The sequence below is a fragment of the Sceloporus occidentalis genome, unplaced genomic scaffold (genome assembly GCF_023333645.1).
Source record: "Sceloporus occidentalis isolate IW3139 unplaced genomic scaffold, rSceOcc1.0.p SCAF_317, whole genome shotgun sequence".
NCBI classification, from domain to species: Eukaryota; Metazoa; Chordata; class Lepidosauria; order Squamata; family Phrynosomatidae; genus Sceloporus; species Sceloporus occidentalis.
The window spans coordinates 14882-37562 of record NW_028317297.1 but is presented as its reverse complement, the minus strand read 5'-3'; the positions used below and the strand labels follow the sequence as shown (position 1 = coordinate 37562).

Below are 22681 nucleotides of genomic sequence, written 5' to 3'. Positions count from 1 at the left end.
AGAACCCTGTCCTTGGGTTTTGAAATGCCCTATGTCATGGGGGGTTAATATGTTGACAGAATGCAACTTCTGTAAGTTACTAGTATACAACTTTTTCTCATGTTGGGTTCACGGACCACTGTTGTTGTAACATACCAAATTGGTATAAAAAGTTGTTTTTTGTTTTGTTACCAGAATTTATTCTAAAATAGAATGCGCAAAGACAAAACATTTCCTTAAAAATGAAAAGCATATAAAAAGTATAAGACGGTGGTGCACTTCTTTTTGAAGTAGAAAGAAAATATTACAATTGTGTAGAGACATATATTACTATACGTTGTCTGTGCACACACAATAATTAACTGTTTGAGGGAAACCGCCCCCCCCATACATGTAAAAACTAATGCGCTCATTTCAGTTTCCATATTTCTATCCAGTTTTCCTGGTGTTTATTTATAAAACCTAAACCAGACTACGAGATACGACGGGAAGCAACCGAAAGTTCATATTAGCTGCTGTATAAAATAATCCTTACTCCCCTTGCTTTCTTATGCAAGTTTTTTTTCCCTGCCCGGTATTGCTTTCTGCTTCTTTTGCTGCAGCGTTTGCTTGTTTTAGTTGCAGTGACGCCCTGCGGCCACCAGAGGCAGTGTCAATGAGAATTTTTTTTTTTTTTTTAATATTTCAGTGGCTTTTTTTTTTTCCCCTCCATGGTTTCTCCTCCTCGCTCTTGCGAGTAACTTGGCGTTAGGTCTGAGCAGCTACCACACGTTTCTTATACAGAGAGAGCGCTCAGATTGTCTCCCTCCGTTAAGGACACCTCGGGCTGCTCTTTTTGCAAGCAGAGCACTGTGTAAGCTCCAACCCCCTCCCTTGCAAACTTTTATTTCTCTGCTAGATAACCTAGAGAGTGGAGGGGGGGAATTAAAAAGCAATCCAGGAGGGGGGGGAAGAAATCTTACATAGACCGGTACACGGAGAGACCGTGGGGAGAAAGCACGACAAAAAAAAAAAAAAGAAACACCAAGAAGATGGACATGAAAAAAAGAATTCACCTGGAGCTGAGGAACAGGACGCCGTCTGATGTAAGCTCGCACTTCCATTTCTATGTATATTTCTATATGTGTATTTAATGATATTCGTGGGCTCCCGTCGCATATCCCTGGGAAGTGCATGCTTTCCATGATCATGCTGTTTATTGCCTTCCAGCTAAACTAACCGGGCAAAGGGCTCGGGTGATGGCTTTCACTTCACTTCTGGTTTTAAGTACCATGTAACCACATGGGTGTTTTTCTTTTCTGCTCGCCCACCCTTTCAGTCCAGTTAGTGTTATTACCTATGTAGTTTAAAAGAATAGTGACTGTTGGAGCACATATACATACATACATATATATATATAATGCACGCACACACACTATTTCCGAGCCATGACTTTACGTGTCCCCCAGATTTTTGCTTGAATAATTCGGAGAATTCTTTTAGAATGTGATATCATGATAAAGCGGTGTATGGCCCCACTGTGCCTGCCTTTCTATAACACTTGCTGGACTCCAGAATGAAATGTTGAAAACTTGACTCGCAGCCTGTTTTATTTATTTTTTTGTAAAAGGGGGGGGGGGGGAGAGAGATCTATACGAGGAGGGCAAATCATTCAAAGTGTGAGTTTGTTGCCTGTATGAAAAGAGGAGGTGGGGATGGATGGCGTTGTGGAAAATTTAATTTACCAGCATGGTTTTCAGAGTTTGAAGTTATTTTATATGGTTTTTGGGTTTTTTTTAGCATGCAGGATGGTAGCCATGTTTCTGATATATGATGATACTTTTCTTTTCTTTGAATGATCGTGCATTTGTAGCAAAGCTTTGTGCTTAGTTTTGCTCTTGTTTCCACCCTTGCAGTCTCAGGCACCATGCAGAGTGTTTGGGCTGTTAAAATGCACATCTTTTCTCCTGTTTGTCCTAGTTGGGGAGAGATCGGATAGTCTGGGAATGGTAGCCGCTTTTTTATTCCATGGTGTGGTTTTTAAGGTGATTTGTCATGTTGATTTGTCTAAGGGGCAGGCGCGCTGAACGCTTTATCATTTTGTATTTAACCTTTCCCTTGTGCTTGTTAGCGGCAGTTTGGCAGATCGGGGCTGAATTCCCAATGTGTGTCAGACTAGCACATTGTACGTTTACATTTTGTGCCCGTCTAGTGCTTTAGAAGACACCCGAAACATGCAGATGTGTCTTTTTTTAATTTTATTTATTTAACTACAGTATACATAGTTGCATCAGGACGTGGAGGTTCATTAGCTTATGGACAGGCAGAAAGTCAACACCAAAGTTAGTGTGGAAAAAAAAAATACATTAATAAAATGCAGCTAAATGTGTGTAATTTGCCCACATAATGGAGCCACACGTCATGTACATTTGTGTACATGGAAACAGTTGCAACGTGTGTAGCCAAGAGAGCAGTGCGTTGCACAGAGTGGGGTGTTATGTACGCAAGCCCTGTCTGTGTAATGGAAGGCTATGTGTACAAGACTGACCCCAATAAGCAGCCCCCTCCCCCAGCTATGTGTCACCTCAGGGTGCAGTGCACACAGGGCGCTCCCATTGTGCGCCATAGCGTCCATACCACACAGCGTGGCCCCGTTACTGTGTTCGCTCGCACATACACTGTATAAACGCGCTGCGTGTCCGGCATGCTGTTATTTCACGGGCATAGCTCGTACCAGTTAAAGAGAGAAACTCGCGTTTTAATACGAGTCCTATACGCTGGCGGGAGCTTCATTGTCCGCGGCATCGCGCTGTGACGTACTAACGATAAACACAGTCGATGTTACGTAACTAGCATTTCTCTGCTACGAAGTACAGTCCATATTATCTGTAGAGTAAACGGCTTGTGGGCGACATCTTCTTCCTCCTCCTCTTCCTCCCTTGTTGGTCGGGCGGGAAAGCGCTGAGCGGGGAGGGGGACAGCCTCCTCCCCGCCTGACATACACACCGTGGTCTGTAAACGCAGAAATGGTTATTACGCGCTTGGTAAACATCACCCAGACACGCTATTGTCAATGTGCGTTAACGCGAAGGCCATGTCCAGCGTTATTTTCCCCCACCCAATCGATGTGCAATGTCAGAGGAGGAGACATCGCCATGTTGTCGTCCTTGTGTTCCTCTCAACTCTCCATGTTGGACGTGCCTGGGCTCTCCGTGCTCTCCTCCTCTTGTGACAGCTGCAGTGCCCGCCTCCCACCCTCCATTTTGCCCCAGTTCGGTGTGTGCCCGGCATGGCGCTGGGGGTATTTGTTCAGCAGGCTGTTCGCATCCCTGTCTTCCTCGGCTTTGCGGCTGCCTTCTCCTCCTCCCATCAACCCCCATCCCCCTCCTCTCTGTGTATCTGTCTCTTTGTCTGATGGCTACACAAAATCTCCTCAGAACCTTCAAATATTTTACACACCTACTGTACAGCCATTAAAACCTAATATAACTGTTTCATAACATTTCTTTTACTTATATTTCTAATCTATAACACTGCTTTTTTTTCGGTTTTTTTGAGGCATTTGATATTCTTTCAATTGAGAGGTTTTTTGTTGTTTTTTTTTATCTCCCAGACCTTTCATTTTTGATATATAATTTTCTTTGTTTACATATATAAAAAATAAACAAGAAAATAATACCTCAACCCCGTTGCATGGGTTTTGTTTATATTGTGTAATTACCTTTGTGAACTATGTCCCTTCAGCCTCTTAATGGCACTGTTTTCAATTTAATATACGTTTTCGAACAGGACCTCTCAGTGAGTTGATAACCAGATCCACGTGGAAAGCTGGTGCTTGATAAGAAAGCCTAGTGTTATTTGTAGTATAAATAATGGATTATATTTCCCCACCCTCACACTTGGTTTGAAATGACAAGCGCTGTTTAAAATGTGCATAGTTTCCTTTTTTACAGATACGCTGGAGGAGCTAGTCATGTGTACATGGTGTCCAAAAGCAAACGTGTCAATAACTTTCTCACTTGCCCAGCTTTATGTAGGTGGTATCAAGGTTGCATGGCGCAAAAGACCTATTGTGTGTCCTAACTGTAATAGAAACACTGGCCTCATATTATGAGTGCACCACAACATCGTAACTTCATGGTATTTTTGACTGAACTTGGTGGTTTGTTGGGCCCAAAGAAAAAAGTCTAGAGATAAGAAACTTAAGTGTCTGCAGAGACCCCTCCTTCCATATTCTTTTGGGCTAATACAGCTCTATCCATTTTTGTTGATGGGCCAGTTGTAGACCAATATATTCTCTGGTGGCAATCGGTAACACTGGGTACTTGTTTTTCTTTGTACAATGTGAGGAGCACAAAAATAATTTGAAGGACCTGCACCTCCAGATTTTTTGGGTCCCAGTCCAACTGTCATGGCTCAACTTGCCACAATACTTTTGGAGGACACGTCTCCAAGGTTTATCTGGTCAGTGTCAATTTTAATTTCAAGTGCTCATGTATTCTACCAAGTTCAGCTCATGACATATTGGTTGTTTCATGAATGACCCAAGTGATTAGGCCTGTGTCCTGTTTACACATTGTAAAGCTCTGCGGAATATGATGCCACTATATAAATCAATAATATAATAATCTCCAGTTTGATTTCTACCATTGGAATACAGAAACATACATAGTATTTTTAAGATTAGTTTTATTGAGGTTATTTGTTGCTTGCTTTACAAAGCAGTTTAACCACAAATGATCAGGCCTGGGAGGGTTGCCTGCGATGGTACCTGTAGGAACAAATGCCAGATTCAAATATATCAAGTATATGTTGCTTCAAAAGTCTCACTTGTTGAAGCAAAGCTAGGCTAGCTTAAAAGTCCATCAGGTTAAGCAGGTGGTTGCATGATGGGATTTTAGTGTTAGAACTTGCTGCAAGTGCTACTTTGACAGAAATTAGAACTTGCAACTCTATTATAAATCACTCCGCTGTGTTTGTTCTAACCAATAAAAAATTTACTTTGGCAAGGCTATTCATTTTTATTTATTATGTGGAAATGAATATAAATCGCAAACTCCTACAACCAATGGATGAAAAGCCTCCATGTTTTGACTTTGGTAACTTAATGGTTTATTCAAAATGAGCCAAGAACAACCACTAGCTGACCATTTTCTCTTTTTTGCGTTCACTAGGAAACATAGAAGGTCAAAAACCTCAAATAGAGCTGAAGATACTTAGTGAGTCATCTAAATCTAACCTAAGATAGCTATCGGCACTTCATCAGTCAGATGGAAATATATTAAATATAAATTGAATTGCTAGATTTTATGAAACCTCATTTAACAGGAGGAACAGGAAATTTTCATTCTTTTCAAAAAAACATAAGATCAATGATCAATTTTATATGTAGTAAAAAAATATATATATTTTCAAAACAGTCTGCAAGCGAGCTGTTTTATTTCAACTCGTTGACTTCATTATGTGTTGGGCCAGCTCCCGCTAGTTTTTCTCGCTACAATTATTGAGTTGGTCTAGCTTACTGCATAACAGAGTTGACGAGTAAGAATGTTTCAAGTTGCCTGCAAACTCATGGTTTACAAAGTAAATCCTGGCCCACTGAGTTAGTTTAAATAATACACATCTCCTTATTTTTTTATTATGCTCTACTTGTCTGAAAACTTTTTTTTTTTTTTTAAATAAAACTTTTTAATAGGTTAAGATATTTGCTTACTTTATGCCGAGAAGATATTTCTAAAGATGTAATTGACTTCTGTTTCCTGAATGGCTAATTATTCTTCCTTATAAAGAGGCATTCAGTGGTAGAAGCCAAAGCTGTTGTTAATTCACGATTCATTTGCAGGAATTTCTAGAAACTTAGGTGAATCTTCTGAGATTTGCTTAAGATCTCCTCTGTTGGCGTAGGTCATAACAGTCAGTGGCTGCAGGAGCAATGAGTTACTGTGTGACCAAATCACTGGTGGCAAGCAGAAGACTGGGTAGCTTTTGTAACATTTAACTCCTTTGCGACCGATGATATACCGGGTGTGTAAAAAAAAAAAAAAAAAGTCCTACAGGACCTGTGACCTACCCGTTACATATTCGTCTAAAAGTCTACAGCCAATCACATGCACTGATACAGTCGGATGAAAGAGGCAATGCTGGTAAACCCTGCCTTTGTCTCTGTCCTCTACCTCTTCACTCGGATCGTGAGCTGGATAGGGCTAGAGAACAGTGATAAAACCGTGCTTCCTTGTGTGCCAAGTCCAAATTTTATAGGAATGTTTTAAATTATTTTTTGCTTGACCCTAAGGGGTTAATATCATACGCTTTCTTGGTGTAGGCAATTTGTTAAGGTTAGAGTTAAAAAAAAAAATAATAATAATAAAAACCTTTAAAATAAGTTACAATCACGTACTTCAATTTCTGTAGATAGCCCTGAGAGAGGGGCGACATGGCAAAAGCATGAAAACTGCTCTGTTCCTGTAGTGTAAAAAGCTGTGGTCTTTAAGGGGTTTAAAATACGAGTTGATATTTATTTATTTTGAAAAGCAAATAATCTATAGCAGTATTTTTTTTTTTCCTTCCTTGAGCATAAGTTGGGAACTAAATAAAAATCACTTCAGATTCACTGGACTCTTTCCTGTGGACTGAACTGTTGGATGTACTTAGTGCTCAAAAACTCATAGAAGAGAGAAATAAGAACTCGTTTCCTTATCAGTTTTTATGTATTTTTTGACTATGTTTGTAATACAAAAAATAATACTGAATGTTTGATGTACAGTATTGAGTTAAAACAAAGACGTATTACCTTCATTGAAGGGACAGTCTAATGTCACTGACACCACCGTGTAAAGAGCAATGCATGCTAATGTACTCTGTGAGTGCCTAAATATGCATTTTCCATAAAAATACCTGACACAGAACAGGCAGTTTTCTTTCATCGGCTGGTCTGACAATTATTGCCCCTGGTTGGCAGCCAATCAGTAGCAGCAGGCCTGGACTGGGACAAAAAATAGGCCCGGGCATTTAAGCCTGAGCAGCCCATTATTATTTATTTATTTATTGTTAAAGCCTACCCTTTATGTACCATCTTTGCATTTACTCACTCATTCACACAAATCATTAACACATTCATTAATGCAGTCTCACAAATCATTCAAGCAATTCATCCACACATGAATTCATTCATTCTCGTATGCATTCACACTAACCCCTCTCCCCCATCTTATCTGCCCCTTCTCACTATGTTCCCCCTTTGCACTATGTACCCCCTTCCCCACTTCTCAATATGTACCCCCTCTCACGATCTATCCCCCTCTCCCCATTTCTCACTATCTAACCCCCCTCCTGCCCCTTCTCACTGCATCCCGCTCCCTCACCCTACTTACCTTGTTGCCGGAGCAAGCAGCAACTGCGACCGGGCCCGCGGCAGGGCCGGATTGACTTAGAGGCTGATGGAGCTGCAGCTCCAGGCCCCTAGCTTAAAATAGGCCCAGTCAGGAACGGACTGACTGGGCCTATGCGGCCGCGTTAACGTAGGGCCCCTTAAACCCGCCGCAACTGCGACCGGGTCCGCCACTCTAAGGGGCCGGGAAGCCCCCACCAGGGCCGGACTTGGGGGTTCTGCGGCCGCACAGGGCTTAAATTAAAACATCGGGGGTTTTTTTAACTTTATTTAACATGGAGGATGTTAAATAAAGTTAACCAAAAAAAAAAAACCCCCGATGTTTTAATTTAAACCCTGTGCGGCCGCACACCCGTAAGGCTGGCCCTGGTGTGGGCTTCCCGGCCCCTTAGAGTGGCGGACCCGGTCGCAGTTGCGGCGGGCTTAAGGGGCAGGTGCCCCTTATGCCCTGCGTTAATGCGGCCGCATAGGCCCAGTCAGTCTGGTCCTGGCTGGGCCTATTTTAAGGTAGGGGCCTGGAGCTGCAGCTCCATCAGCCCCTAAGTTAACCCGGCCCTGCCCGATGGCCAGTCTGGGCCTGAGTAGCAGCAAAGTGCTCCCATTGAAATTGCCCCCGGCCTCACCGTAAGTGGAGGCGGGTATATCACAGCATGGCCAAACATGCCTCCTGTAGAGCATTTAGCTGGGTGTGGAAAGGGGCAAATGCATTTTGGGGGAATATTGCAAAACTGAAAACACAAACATTTAAAGGGACCGCACATCTATCCTATCCGTTAAAGTGCATTTGATGGCTGAAGTGTCCCTCTAACATTGCTATTCTACTCCTGACCAAATACTAGACTACTATAAAATTATTTTTATATGAAGAAATGCAAATGAATAATTTAGAAAACTGTGAGGGTTATGCTGTCTGGCTCAAACCAATACATGCAATATAGGATTAATTACCAGCAATGACCCGATATAATAATTCCATTTAGGGCTGCAACAACTAATCGATATAATCGATAATGAAAATCGTTGCCAACGAATTTCATTATCTATTAGTTGAATCGATTTTTATCGATTATAAAATGAGTGTTTTTTCAGAGCAAACGCTCGGAAAAATACCCCTCATTATATAATCCGTTTCAGTGACTCACAGCTACTTACCAGTCCCTCCCTGTAATCACTGTGACAACTGGCCCCGCCCCTTCCTTCTACAGAACCACATGGCTGTGACACTCATCTAACTAAGTATAAAATTAATATTTGGGCTACTGAAAGTTAGGGGAGGTGGGAGTTAATTTAGGGGCAGTTATGGTTAATGGGGTGTTTAGGGTTAATTTAGGGGCAGTTATGGTTAATGGGGTGTTTAGGGTTAATTTAGGGGCAGTTATGGTTAATGGGGTGTTTAGGGTTAATTTAGGAGCAGCTGTGGTTAATGGGGTGTTTGGGGTTAATTTGAGGCAGTTTTGGTTAATGGTATGTTTAGGGTTAATTTAGGGGCTGTTGTGGTTGATGGGGTCTTTAGGGTTAATTTAGGGAATGCTGTGGTTGATGGGGTCTTTAGGGTTAATTTAGGGGCAGTTATGGTTAATGGGGTGTTTAGGGTTAATTTAATGAGGACTGAGGGTTAATTTAATTAATTTAATAAAGTTAACTTAAGGTGCAGTTAGAGATAAAGGGGGGCAAACTAAGGGGAATCTAAATCCTGGGGGCAGTGAAGATTAACCCAGTACTTATTTATAAAAGTATGGTGTCAGTGTGATGCGAATGGGTCTGTGACTCTATGAGGGGACTATGAGATATGGGGGGGGTATAAGGCATATCTGGGGGTAAAAGGCATATACAGTATATATAAGGCATATGTGGAGAGGGCAGTGTGGCATGTCTGGGGAGGATGGAGTGGTGTATCAGGGGGTATAGGGTGTATTAGGCACAGTGGCATATGCGGGTGTGGAGTGGCATATGTGGGGGGCAGCGTGGAGTGGCATATGTGGGGGGCAGCGTGGAGTGGCATATGTGGGAGGCAGCGTGGAGTGGCATATGTGGGAGGCAGCGTGGAGTGGCATATGTGGGAAGCAGCGCGGAGTGGTATATGTGGGAGGCAGCGTGGCATGTTTGGGAGGCAGCGTGGAGTGACATGTGGGAGGCAGCGTGGCAAGCCTGTGCTCAAATGTGCATAAATTGGGGGGCTGGTTGCGAAATAAAGACAAGAAATGCATTTTATCAAAGTTTCTTTTTTTTTATTCTGCTGTTTGTATTTAACATCATTTGTTTATTACATTATTTTAAATAAATGAAAAATTTACATTTATTTTTTTTATCCGATTAATCGAAAAAATAATCGGCCAACTAATTGATTATGAAAATAATCGTTAGTTGCAGCCCTAATTCCATTATATTACTATTGCATACGAGGTACACATCGGGCTGTAAAATGTCTGATACACAAGTGATATTGCTTCTTTTTAAACCAGGTGGCTACAAAGTGTCATTTTTGGATAAAACCTAGTAGTTCTTGCACTTTTTTTTTCTCTTCCTTGTGCTATTTCTGCTGAAGGAGTCCTGTGCAGAAGTAGTGGGCACATTGGATGTGAGCACTACGTCTCCCGCACTGCTGTAATTCAGAAATGGTATTCCTTTTGCCACAAGGCCGTGATGGCACAGTGGAGGTTACGTAAACCATTCTGATTAGTTTGAAGAAAATGTATCATTGTAACCAACCGGTGGTTAAAATAATTGTTGATAGGATTTAAAATAACTGTTTTGTCCTCAAAGATGCAACCGGTTGAAACGTTTTTTTGTAGAGCACTTGTTTGCAACAATGTATTGTAGCCTATGCTGACAAAAACAGCCCCCCGGTGTCCTGCCGCTCAACGGGCCCCTTACAAGGCAGATCTTTAATCTCCCCAGAAGGCCCGTTTACACCGTGGGGCTTTCCACAGTGAGGACGACTGATGTAGAGGTGTTGGCTGGGGGCTGCCATAGGGCAGGCCGAGTGCATCGCTCAAGATAAATGCGTCACTGTTTATATGCAAATGATTAGTTAATACTAGGAAAAACTGAATGTCGGATGTATTCCCTGTTTTTATTATACAACCCCCTAGAGTGTGAAAGGATTAACAGTTTACAAGTAGTTTCTCTAAGACCTGTTTCCTACTTGGCGCTACCTGCTCACTGTCCCTGGGCACTGTATCTTCCAGTGAGGTCGGGTCATGCCACTTATCCTCTTTTGTTTGCTCTTATTAAAAAATGTTTCAATATCTGGGATAATGTGAAGGCTGCTGTTAACTTTTCTCATTTTGGAACCCAGGAATGAGTTACTGTATGCACCTGGAAGACCGTACGGGGTCATGGGAGGAGCACACAAAAATCTGTGGCATATGGTGGCAAAACTACCGGGATCTAATCAATATTTGCTTGACGTTTTCTCCTTAAAAAAGCTGCAATTTAACCAGAAAAAAAAACAGAGGGAGAACCAGAAGGGCCTAAAGTTGTGTTGGCAGATCTGCTAATGCAATGACATAATGCACGACCTTGGGTATAATATAAAGCTCCCTTGCGAATGATATCGCTTTCTTTCAAAGTTTTCTAAACGTGGGGTTTTTAGTGTATGAGTCGGTTAAACCTTTGTAGCTATTTGAAATAAGGAATTGAATGGCCTATAAAATGGGTTTCAGAGAAATATTGACGTGTAACACTAGCTTTTAGGCGGTGAGTCTGAATATGTTAGAATCTTCAGTGGATTTGCTCTCTAACCCAGATTCAGATGTTAGGTTATCAGCTTTAGTTCTGAAAGCTTAACAAGACCTACACAGAAGCATTTAAATCATTCTTCCGCTAGTATAAAACCTAGTGCTCTGCCATCTTTTGGTGCCTTCTACATAAACATATACAGCATTTAACACCGAATGAATGTTCCTGGTCTCGTTGTTTAGTTTCTGTTAAGTCCACATTATGTGATGCGTTACTTTATGTCCTGTGTGTCCATCATACAAGAGCAGTGGCATATGACGGTGCTATATAAATCCACAATATAGAGTATTTAGGGTTTTTTCGACACGCAGAAGGAAATTCATAGGTTAAAAAAATTCTTAATGTTGATTAGGCTGTGTTTTCAGCACACATTGTCGATAGTGGTTCTGATTTCCACAGTTTCCATGGCTTATGTGCAGAGTTCAGGTAACCGTCTTCTTATGGAATGTTGACTGCTAATTCTCACATAACTCAACAGTTGTGGTTTTGTGAGTCATTGAAAAATAATACATTACTTGGTATTTTAATCTGGTGGTAGAGCAGTGTGGAAATGTCTCCAACAGAAAAAAAAAAAAACCTACTCTATGCCTCCAAAAATAGTTGGACCTGCAAATGAGTAGCGTTTCCCTCACACTTCTAAATGCTAGCTGGAGAATCGCTTAGACAATTGATTACGATGTGGTGTTATGATGGCAGGAAGGCCCTGTTGGCAGCCATTGCTGTCCAGTTGTTTGGATGTTTTGAAACATAGATGTAGAGTTTGGTCTACTCTGGACTGAATGTTCTGTCATCTCCAAGCTCCACCTGTCATACCTACAAGGTATAATAAGTAACCTCTCGATACGTGAAAAAGAAATAGTGTGATTCCAATGAATGCAGCTCTGCTTTGATCCAAATAGTGATATGTTACGTTTCTACGTAATCCAGAGCAGTTTGCGGCATATGAGAAAAGTGTGGTGGTAGACATTTTTTTGCCATTTTGGTATTGCTAGAGCAGATTATGAAAGCTATGATTATAGTCAATGTCGCATTATGAATAATATTTATTAAGTTATATAGTGACATCATGTTCTGCTTGTCTTTACGGAAGGTACACAGCAGAAGTGGTGCATCACGTACCAATCTGGAAACAGAAGGTTAGGAGGGCCCTGTAACGAGCTTGCAATCTTGAAGTGAGAATTCTATTATACCCATAGAGACTGAGTTTCTGGGGTTCAGAATCGTGTTTGATTTCTTAAAATATCACAAATGTGTGGTTCTGCATTTTGTATTTTAACATGATGTGTATCCCTGGACTGATACTCGCATGCGCAGGACATGCTCCCGTTGATTTCAGTGGGAGCAATTTCCTGCCACAGATTAGCAGCTTCATTTTCTTCCTAAGGTTACCATGTTAACTGTCTGTTCAGTAGAAGCTATAAAATATATATATATATATATTCGCTTCATATGCTATGCTGGTGAAGTGTAGTCCTGTAATGGTATGAATAGATTTTGTTTAGTGAAAAAGGTGACTGGATACTGCATAGAGAGAACTAGGAGTAAAGGCCCGTGGAGATGAGGGGTTGTTTTAGGGACAAAGCCACAGACAGGGCCGGCCGAAGACTTAACGCCGCCTGGGGCGAAGTTTAAAATGCCGCCCCCCGCCGACGCCGGGGGGGGGCAGCATTATCTACCCCCCCCCCACCGGTACTTACCCTTAAACAGTCCTGCGGCGAGTCTCCCTGTGCTGCCACGGTGCCGGCTTGTAATGCTGAGCGCCGGAAATTCACGTCACTTCCGGCGCTCTGCATCACAAGCCGGCACAGAGACCGAACAGGGAAACTCGCCGCAGAGGAGAGAGAGAGGGGCGCCGGGCGGGTAAGCGAAAACCACTCGGTGCCCCTCTCTCTCTCCTCCGCTTCAAAAAAAAAAACAAAAAAAACCCGCTTGGGGCAGCAAAGTGCCGCCCCTTCTGAAGTGCCGCCTGGGGCAATTGCCCCAGTCGGCTCCATTGTAGGGCCGGCCCTGGCCACAGAGCACATTTGTATGGCAACCAACCCCTCCCCCCCCATTTTCTGGAATTTTCCTTCACACCTAGGGAGGATTTTCCAGAAATTAAGTTAAATGTTGACTTTTTACACGGCTGCACACCGAAATATAAAAAACCTTAACCAGCTTTGATTTGCGGTTAGGATGTCCTTCTTCATTTAGTACAATTTCATACTTTGTTTCCCCAAATGTTAAAGGAACGCTCTAGGCCTTTTTTCATGTAAAATACATACCAAGTCCTTTTTGCGTGGACTCAAGTGTTTTTTACCGCATGCAGAATGGTGCATGCATTATCAAGTTATTAGCACAAAAATTTAATTCCTCCAATCAACAGCCTCCTCTGAAAGCAGGAAGCATACTTAAGTACAATTGCCATGACTTGGAGAGAAAAAAAGTCCCCCCCCCCTTTTTCCAGTTGATCCCAAGCCAAATAAAAGGCTGATTATTTTTTGGACCTACCCCTTTAATAAATGTGATATATGCATGTAGATTGTATACAAATCCCACATAGTTGACAGTACCCAAGAGACATAGTCTAGATATGGCACACATCATCAATTTGGGTATTGGTCATGAGTGCTCAACAAGGTTTCACCTGCCCAATTTCTAAATAAAAAAAATCCTTTTTTTATTTTTATTTTTGACACTTATTTCTGGGTGATGCTTTGACGAGTTGGCAGGGCACCTGCCGCATCACATTTCATTACTCCTGCTTGTAAGCATACTGGAAATACACACTGGCGAATTTTTTGTTGACGATCGTGGAAACAACAAGATGGTGGTTATCCCAATCTCAGGAAGACATTGGGTGGCTACCTTACAGAGCGATTCTGGCAGTCTGTCATCGACCAAACGTGATCCTTTGCTCTTTCTTCATCAAATGCCTTTTTTGATGTTTATATTTATGTTCCACATGTATTTGAACTTGAAGCGTGTGACATATCCACTTTCAATTACCATAATTAAAAGCTTTGAAGCACTGTTGTCCTACTGCGGTTGGCGTTGCTTGAATCCAGAAGCTTCTTGAGAAGTAGTAGACTTCGTGGGGGCATTTGATTGGAATTGTTAGCTTGTCTCCAGAATAGAATATTTTGGGTCTGTTCACTAAAGGGAGAACTTGCAGAAGAATTGTGGCTTCAGCTCCCTCGCTTCACCACACACTATGAAGAGCTGGAAGATCGCTGGAAGATCTTTAATAGTCCTGTTAAATCAGTGAGATTTATTTTTTTTGGTCTCCTCACCCATTCAATTAATTATACATTATGCAGGGCCAACATGGAAACTTGCAGTGCCGGCCCTTGAGTAGTGAAGTGAGTGTGATGAAAACAAAACTCCCTGTGGTGAATATAGCTAGTTTTGATGTGCTGTTTGGGGTGTGAGTTCATTTAGAAAGCTCCATGGTGTGCTGCTGCTCATTGATAATGGGTCCCAAACTAGCAGTTAGATTAGTGAGGCACACTTTTTCTCTGGACCTTTGGGTACCTTAGCCCTGACGTTACTATTTTATAAGGCTGTTTAAAACCTTTGGATTTGGACACCTTTGCATTTTATTAGCGGCGTCAGAATCCTTCTAACTTGCCGTGGTATTTGAACACATGCTCATGCCGAGCCATACCTGATGTCCTCTGCACAAGAGCGGCTTGTGACAACTCAGTGCTGCCATCTGGTGGTTATGTGGAACAAAACAGACTTAATGCGTAAAAACAGTACTTTTTTTATGATTTCAGTGGTCCATCATTTTTTTCCTTCTATATGTTTGCCTTCAACAGGTACGAGAGTTGGTTTTGGACAACTGCAGAGCACATGAAGGCAAAATTGAGGGACTAACAGCTGAGTTCATCAATCTAGAGTTCCTAAGCCTAATAAATGTGTTATTGATGTCTGTTTCAAATCTTCCCAAGCTCCCAAAGTTAAAAAAGGTAAGGAACAAAACTGATTTGTTAAACAGTCATTTTAAGGCTTGTTACAGCACTTTATTAAATCCAGAACACACCTAATTGGGGAAAATGGTCGGGGAATGAGAATGTACACGCTCAATCTCCCAGTATAGCCTTAACCGTATGCAACACCAGAAATTCTTGTTGAAATGCTGTTTTGGTTTCGACAAACAAGGGCCATGAAACATTTGGGTACGACTGATGGAAGCTGCTGTGGTGTGTCATATGTATGAATACAACAGTAGTTGTCATTGATGTTTATTAGTGTTTTTTTTCTTTTTATTTCAGCTTGAGCTGAGTGATAACAGAATTTCTGGAGGTCTGGATGTTCTAGCAGAAAAACTACCCAACCTGACACATCTAAATCTCAGTGGAAACAAATTAAAAGACATTAGCACTTTGGAACCGCTGGTTAGTGTTTTGTGGCATTCTTATTTAATGAATAGATTAAGACTATATCTTGGAAATCTATGCATGGAAGAACCAAGACCTTAACAATTGCACACTTCAACAAGCTGAGGTCACCCCCTTGTGTATGTAACACAGTCTGTTCAGGAGAGATGGTTTTGGTGTGTGAAAAAAGAAAAAAAAAAATGGTATTCACATGGGATAAATCAATCAGAAGGAACCTTTTGGTTTTTCTGTTCAATAATACCACTTTTAAAATTTGCACTAGAATCAATTATTTATAGATGGGCGCATTTGTGTAGTTCTGTTGGAAGCCATGTACTTGCCAACACGTTATGTATTTCTCAACACGGCACAAAAAGATGTGTGTTTGCTGATTTGCATATAATCTGAAATCGATACGTGTTTCGTTTTAATGACTTGTGAACTCGTTATTCTCAGTGAAGAGATGCGGTGTTGAGTTATATTTTTGGATCTCATTCTCAAATCCCCTTTTTTTTTATATAATTTAAATTACACAATCTAATATGTGGCAGAGGTTTAGGATGTGGGAAACCGATAATCTTGTTATCAAAGCACCGGTCAGTGTGTGGGATATATTAGGCAGCAAGTGACCACTTCATCCTCAAAGTTGATGTGTTAGAAGCAGGAAGAATGGGCAAGCGTAAGGATCTGAGGTACTTTGGCAAGGGCCAAATTCTGATGGGTAAGAGCATCTCCAAAACTGCAGCTCTTGTGGGGTGTTCATGGTATGCAGTGGTCAGTACCTATCAAAAGTGGTCCAAGGAAAGGAAAGGAAAAGCAGTGAACCGGTGACAGGGTCATGGGCATCCAAGGCTCATTGGGGGTTGAAGGGTGACCCGTGTGGTCAAATCCAGCAGACGAGGTAATGTAGTTCAAATTGCTTAAAAAGTTAATGCTGGTTCTTATAGAAATGTGTCAGATCACACAGTGCATCACAGTTTGATGCGTATGTGGGGCTGCATAGCCGCAGTCCTGTCAGGAGGCCCACGCTGACCCCTGCCCACTGCCGTAAGCGCCTACAATGGGCACATCCGCGTAGGAACTGGACCATGGAGCGATTGAAAAAGATGGCCGGGTGATTGTGTGTCGCTTACCTGGAGCCCCCACCTCACAACTTACAGGACTCAAAGGACCTGCTGCTAACGTCTTGGTGCAGATACCACAGCACACCTTCAGAGGTCTAGTGGAGTCCATGCCTCGATGGGTCAGGGCTGTTTTAGCGGCACAAGGGGGACCTACACGCTATTAGGTGGTCATAATGTCATGACTGATCGGCGTATGTGGCAGAATATACCTTTTTTGTAAGATGTTTTTGCTGAACGTTCTTCATGTTCTACCTTTCTGAAGTAATACTTACTGGGAATGTTGTCACTTCACTGTTTATTGTCTACAACGGTTTTATTTAAATAATGAAAAAAATAAAAATAAAACGGCAACGTTCAGGATCTTGAGGGTTTTATCTATTCACCGCGTGCTCTTGATTTGATATTAGCCTAAATACATGTCCTTAAAAAATGTAAAGACATAGTTGCTGCCCCCAGTTAAGTGCGCCCTTAATCTCTTCCCAATTCAGTCCCTACAATTCTCCCTCTTGCCCTTTTTGTTCAGAAGGTATGTTGTTTTTTTTTGTTTGTGTTCTGTGCATATCTTTGTAGATTCTGTTAAACTTGGGATTCACATATTGTTAACCTCTGTTTCAGAAAAAGCTAGAGAATCTGAAGAGCCTCGACCTGTTTAACTGTGAAGTAACAAACCTGAACGACTACAGAGAAAGTGTGTTTAAACTCCTTCCGCAACTCACTTACCTGGATGGATATGACCAAGAAGACAAGGAGGCCCCAGACTCTGATGCAGAGGCTGATGGAGATGGTGTCGATGAAGAGGAGGAAGATGAAGGTACTTCATGGTTTATAATATGTGTATGTATATATGTACCCACACATGTAGTTTTTTTTAATTTTACTATCTTGTAAATGCAAGTTCTCAATGCATAAAAAGGGATGGAACCAATCAGCTCTTCAGTGTTTGACTAACCCCTAATATTCCTCAATATAATGATCCCCCTTTTTACGCCTGTTGGTATTAAGTCTCACCCAAGATCCGACCACTTTACGCTACTTATTTGCTGTATGCGTGCCCACTAGTGGGTTTTCACTTATGCAAGCTATACAGGTGTACCTCCCTTGTGGCATTACACAGCCTTTGCAGATTAGTTTGTTGTTTTTTTTGTTCTATTTACAGAGGGGGAGGAGGAGGACGAGGAAGACGAAGAAGAGGAGGGTGAAGAGGAAGAAGACGTAGATGAGGAAGAAGATGAAGATGACGATGAGGAGGAGGTTGGGGAAGAAGATGATGAAGAGGATGCCAGTGGAGATGAGGTTGGTGGAACTAAGATTTTAATGCTGTTGTTTGGACATTTTGAAAAAGAACCCCTACCTGATAAGATTCAATTCAGTAAATTTCCCCATCAAATAAATCCAATTTTTAAAATATGCTTTATTTAAGAATACTTCACCTTTGAATAAAATGTTGACCCATTGGTTCGAGACTACAAGCTCTGCAACGCAAATCAAATCTAACAATTTTAGAAATCTCTCAATTTATATATATATTTTTTTAAATTTGTTTTTGTGTTAAACAATAGCATCTGTAGTGTTGGTGAATACATCTCCTCGGGATTATACTTATTACAGGATAGTAATGTTTTGTTGGTGGCCTGTCACTTTAAATTTGCTATTGTGAACCCGCAAAGTGGCTGAAAATATCCGTGTATCACACTAAACTTTGTGACATGGAGTGTTTGTGATCTTTTAGTAACAGGTGGCAGTAGAGGAAGAGTATGTTGGAAGCAGGCATTGAATGTATTTCAGGCAATAGGTGCATGAACTGTTATTTTTCTTTCTTAGGAAGAGGATTTTGGTCATGATGGAGAAGTAGATGAAGAAGACGAAGATGAAGAAGAGGAGGACGATGATGAAGGTAGCTATAGAAAGTATACAACAGAAATGATATATAATACAGATTTGAACAGATTGTATTCACAGTATATAGTCCTCCTCTGTGCACTTTTAGTACATTTACTGCAGTACGAATGTTATTCGTTGGTGGTTGACTTATATCCACCATATAGACGGATATATCCTAAGAACCTGGGAGTTTTGGTTCACACTAAGGGGTTTGCATGTTCATAGTAGTGATGTGTTTTGGTAAGTATTGAATTTCAATATTAGTCTTAACTTCTGTCCGTCTTCTCTGTGAGTAGGGGAGAGGCAGAGAAGTGCTGCATAGCAGCAATCCACCAGGGATGACGGAAAAGATCAATTTGCAGCTCATCACACGGAGTTTAGAAATGCAGGGCTACAGAAGACAAATATATATATATATATATATATATGTGTGTATATATATATGTGTATATGTGTGTGCGTTATTATTAGTCATTTTCAGGGCACACCTTCCTAATGACAGACTCCTGGGGTTTAAGAAAAAATGGTATATAAATATATAGACCTCCCATTCGAGCTATAAAAGCTAAAAAGTTAAAGAAGTCTTTCCACAAGATTGTGGAGTGTGTCTATGGTAATTTGGGCCCATTCAGCCAAAAGAGCATTTGTGAGGTCAGGCACTGATGAGAAGGCCTGTGTCATGCAAAATGCCGTAAATGTTATCTGAAAACCTGGCCATACCCCGTTGTATAATAATCAATGGATTCCAAAGAGCACCCCGAGCAGGGCATCTTTAAAGAATAGCAGATGTCATGTCTTGGTTACCATAAAATCTTACAAGGACCAGGCATTTGCATGACAAGTTTCCATAGTAGAATCATAACATGAAGATGTTCTTTCTGCTGACAGTGTGACCACCAGAATAGTGGGAAACAAATGTAGTTGGGGTCTAGGAGTCGTTTTTTTCCCTCTAATCAGGTTTTTATTTTCATTTACTTAAAGTTTAACCATTAACGGATATAAGGGGCACACTTGTGATTTGTTTATAAGACAAACAAATATTCCTTTGCTGTGAAAATATCCATCAGGACACCTGAATTAATGTCATGTATAAATATTCTTTAATTTCTTGTAATGTTATTGGATGTGTGATTACATTCATCATAAATCTCCAATATGAGCCCCGCGCACAATAAATGCCAGCAAGCGACATCGGATAACACGGAAATTAATCTTACCTGTGATTTGTGAATCTGCTCGGTGCGCAGTGGGTTAACAAGAATGATCCACTTCCATATTAAATCTGATATGCCCTCCTGTTTTCGGTGGGGCAGGGGTCTGGGATGAACTTTGCCCAAACTTTGCTGCTAATTGCCCTCTTGTCCTCTGTTGCTGCTGATACTTTTTGTGCCTAATGCTCTACTGTACTGGTCACCGGTAGTCCTTGTGTGAAATGTCATATACAGACAGGAACGCGCATGGTGATCCCACTCATGCAATTGGCAAAGGTGGCATCCTATGACAGTGCCACGTTGAAAGTCACTGAGCTCTTCTACTGCCAATTTTTGTCTATGGCGATGGCTGCCTTTTTGCGTTGTTTTGGCTGCGTCTGAAATGCCTAAACCCAATAATTAGGAGGGGTTTTTTTGCATATACATACATAGTATGTGTGCTTCAATACTTAGTTGTCTTTTTAATACATTATTATACATTGTTCTAGTGATTTATTCACCTTAGAGTGGCTTAAGGTTTTCTTTAGGTAAATTATTTGCCTTTATATATTTTTGCTTTGTTTTGCGTAACATTGTATTTACAGTGCCACCTAGTGTTCACCTGAAGGGTATTCAAGGTTGTATTAGTGCCAAATTTTAAAGCATGCACATTTAACGTGGGGTAATATGAAAAACCTCCCAATTTTTTTTTCTTTCTCATCTACAGAAGATGAAGAAACTGGAAAGGGAGAGAAAAGAAAGAGAGACACAGATGATGATGGTGATGAAGAGGATGAATAAGATGGACAAAAGGAGATTAAAAAAAAAAGAAAAAAGAAAAAAAGGACCTTAATGGATAATACAGTATTGATTGAACTGACCCACCCATGGATTTCTGATAAGCAAGTTGACACGCAGATTGCAAGCGTCGTAGCAATTAAAACATAACAGGCCCCCATCCCTGAACACCCAAAGAGCCAAAGAGTTGTTACTGTGACATTCCTACAGCCAATAACCCCCTCTGGAAGCTTACAACATGATTTATACTTAAGTTTCAAAAAGGCAAAAAAAAAATTTAAAAATATATATATATATGTATATGGATAAAGTATATACAAAGCTTTCAGCTAAACAGACCGGGACAGTGCTCTTGCTGTTCTGGTGGGGTTCTCAAGGGTTTTTCAAGTTAGAACGCTGAGGGTGTGAATAGTGAGTCATGAATGTCAATGGCTACCCGTTAAGCTGAGGTTGGAGCACCATTTTTACTTTCTGTACAACAACGGAAAAATAGAAAAAGAAAAAAAAAAAACCTTTGTAAATAAAATCTTAACATTTTTGGTCTGTTTTTCATGCTCTGCTTTTTTTCCTTTTTTTTTTTTTTTTTTCTAACAGTTGAATATTTTTTACAGTAGGATGTTTTTGCAACAACTGCAGATTAAAAAGTATTTTTAAAGAACCTGAGTGAAATAAACATGTTACTATTTGGTAAACCCTAGTTGTATGTTTACATTTCTGAATGAAAATTAAATTTCTCTGTGGTATACATCTTTCAATTGGAAAGCCGATGAAATATTTTTATTTTTTTTGTACTACAAAAAATAAATGTAACCTTAGTTTTGGAGACAAACAACCAAAAACTGCCACCCAAGTGCATTGTGTCTTATGGTGCTTCCCCATAAAATATTTCAATAGCCATCTTCATATTGATATTTTGATTATTAGTCTACAATATCAGATTGGCTTTCGTCCACATATTGCCCCTGTAGTTTAATATCAGGGCTGGGGAGATGTATGCTGAATGTATCAAGCCATAGAGTTCAGTATAAATTAAGATGGCACCCAAAGTTGGTTGCCACAATTAGAATTATACTCAGTTTTTGGTTTTTTTTAATCCCTTTAATATCTTGTGGTAGAAGTCCCAATAGTAATTGTAACAGGTGCTGTGCTTTGTGCAGCGTGCCAATCTTTTTGGCGACTGATGTATATGTAATATATATATATATATATATATATATATATATATATATATATGCGTTATCTTTCACATTTAGTATCATTATTGTTTGGATATAAAGTTATGCTAGCTAAAATAAAAACGGCACTATTTCCTAAGCTCTTCGTACATTTACCCAGCTGCTTTTCAGCTAGCATGCTTTGTGGCTTGCCTCCTCATATCAGAGTGGTTCTTCTTGTATCATGGGCAGGTCGCAGGTTTACCCAGGTGTCCCTGGCTCTGTCGTGTACAGCTGGAAGGAGAGCAGATTGGTGCGCCCAGTTCCCCTTTATGGTAAACCCACGCACTCACTCAAAAACCATACACACAAACTAACCCTCTCTTTTCCCAGATGCAGCAAACCATAGACTCCCCTCCGACACATGCTGATACTAACACCGTACGGTGGCACATTGTTTGGGAATCGTAGCTTAGCCCTAGATCGCCAAGGTAGCCCTTGACATCCAGATAGCTGCAACTATGGTTACCTGTCTTTTATACCCCTTTTCACATTTGCCTCACTGGCATGCTGCTAGCGACAACGCCTGACACAGTTAACCCCTGCTTCCTTGAATCCTATCTAACCGAGGTTTTATTCAAATGCACCTGGTTTCTAGCTTCCCTCTGAGGTTTTTCAGGTCCCAACTAATCTTTTCATTTGGATATCCAATAGAGCCAACTTACAGTGTTCAGTAGGTCAGCAGCAAAATGGACTTAAATAATTTGTTCAGAATTACTTGGATAACTTCCATTTAGCAAATCTGGGAAAGTATGCTGGACGCAGCTCAAGAACAAGATAATGTCCCTGCCCGCCAATTTCATGGATCCCTAACTTGGCACATCATTTATCTCTACCCATCCTGTGGCCTAACATTTGCACCGGACAGCCCAATTCTTATGCATTGTTGGAATGGGTAAGGCCACAAAAATAGGTATTGCTTCATTAGTCTCAGAAGATGTTACTGATACCAAAAAAGTCACCCCAGTGGAGCCTCATCATCAGCTGCAAGATCTTTAATATGCGTTCTTCAACCTTAAAAAAACAA

The 22681-nt window shown here is 40.9% G+C and overlaps 1 protein-coding gene across 4 annotated transcripts; it reads left to right on the top strand.

Annotated features, from left to right (window-relative positions):
- Positions 1 to 1010: 1010 nt before the first annotated feature.
- LOC149274845 (acidic leucine-rich nuclear phosphoprotein 32 family member D-like) lies at positions 1011 to 20443 on the top strand. 4 transcript variants are annotated; one of them, XM_089505199.1, is made up of 7 exons: positions 1011 to 1064; positions 14887 to 15036; positions 15343 to 15465; positions 17187 to 17357; positions 17736 to 17864; positions 18393 to 18465; positions 20373 to 20443. In XM_089505199.1, the coding sequence occupies exons 1-7, from the start codon at positions 1011 to 1013 to the stop codon at positions 20441 to 20443; spliced, it is 771 nt and encodes a 256-aa protein (XP_089361325.1). The 4 variants fall into 4 exon arrangements, with proteins under 4 accessions (XP_089361325.1, XP_089361323.1, XP_089361324.1 ...); XM_089505197.1 differs by having other exon boundaries at positions 17187 to 17382; positions 17752 to 17864; positions 20370 to 20443; XM_089505198.1 differs by having other exon boundaries at positions 17187 to 17382; positions 17728 to 17864; positions 20379 to 20443.
- Positions 20444 to 22681: the final 2238 nt, after the last annotated feature.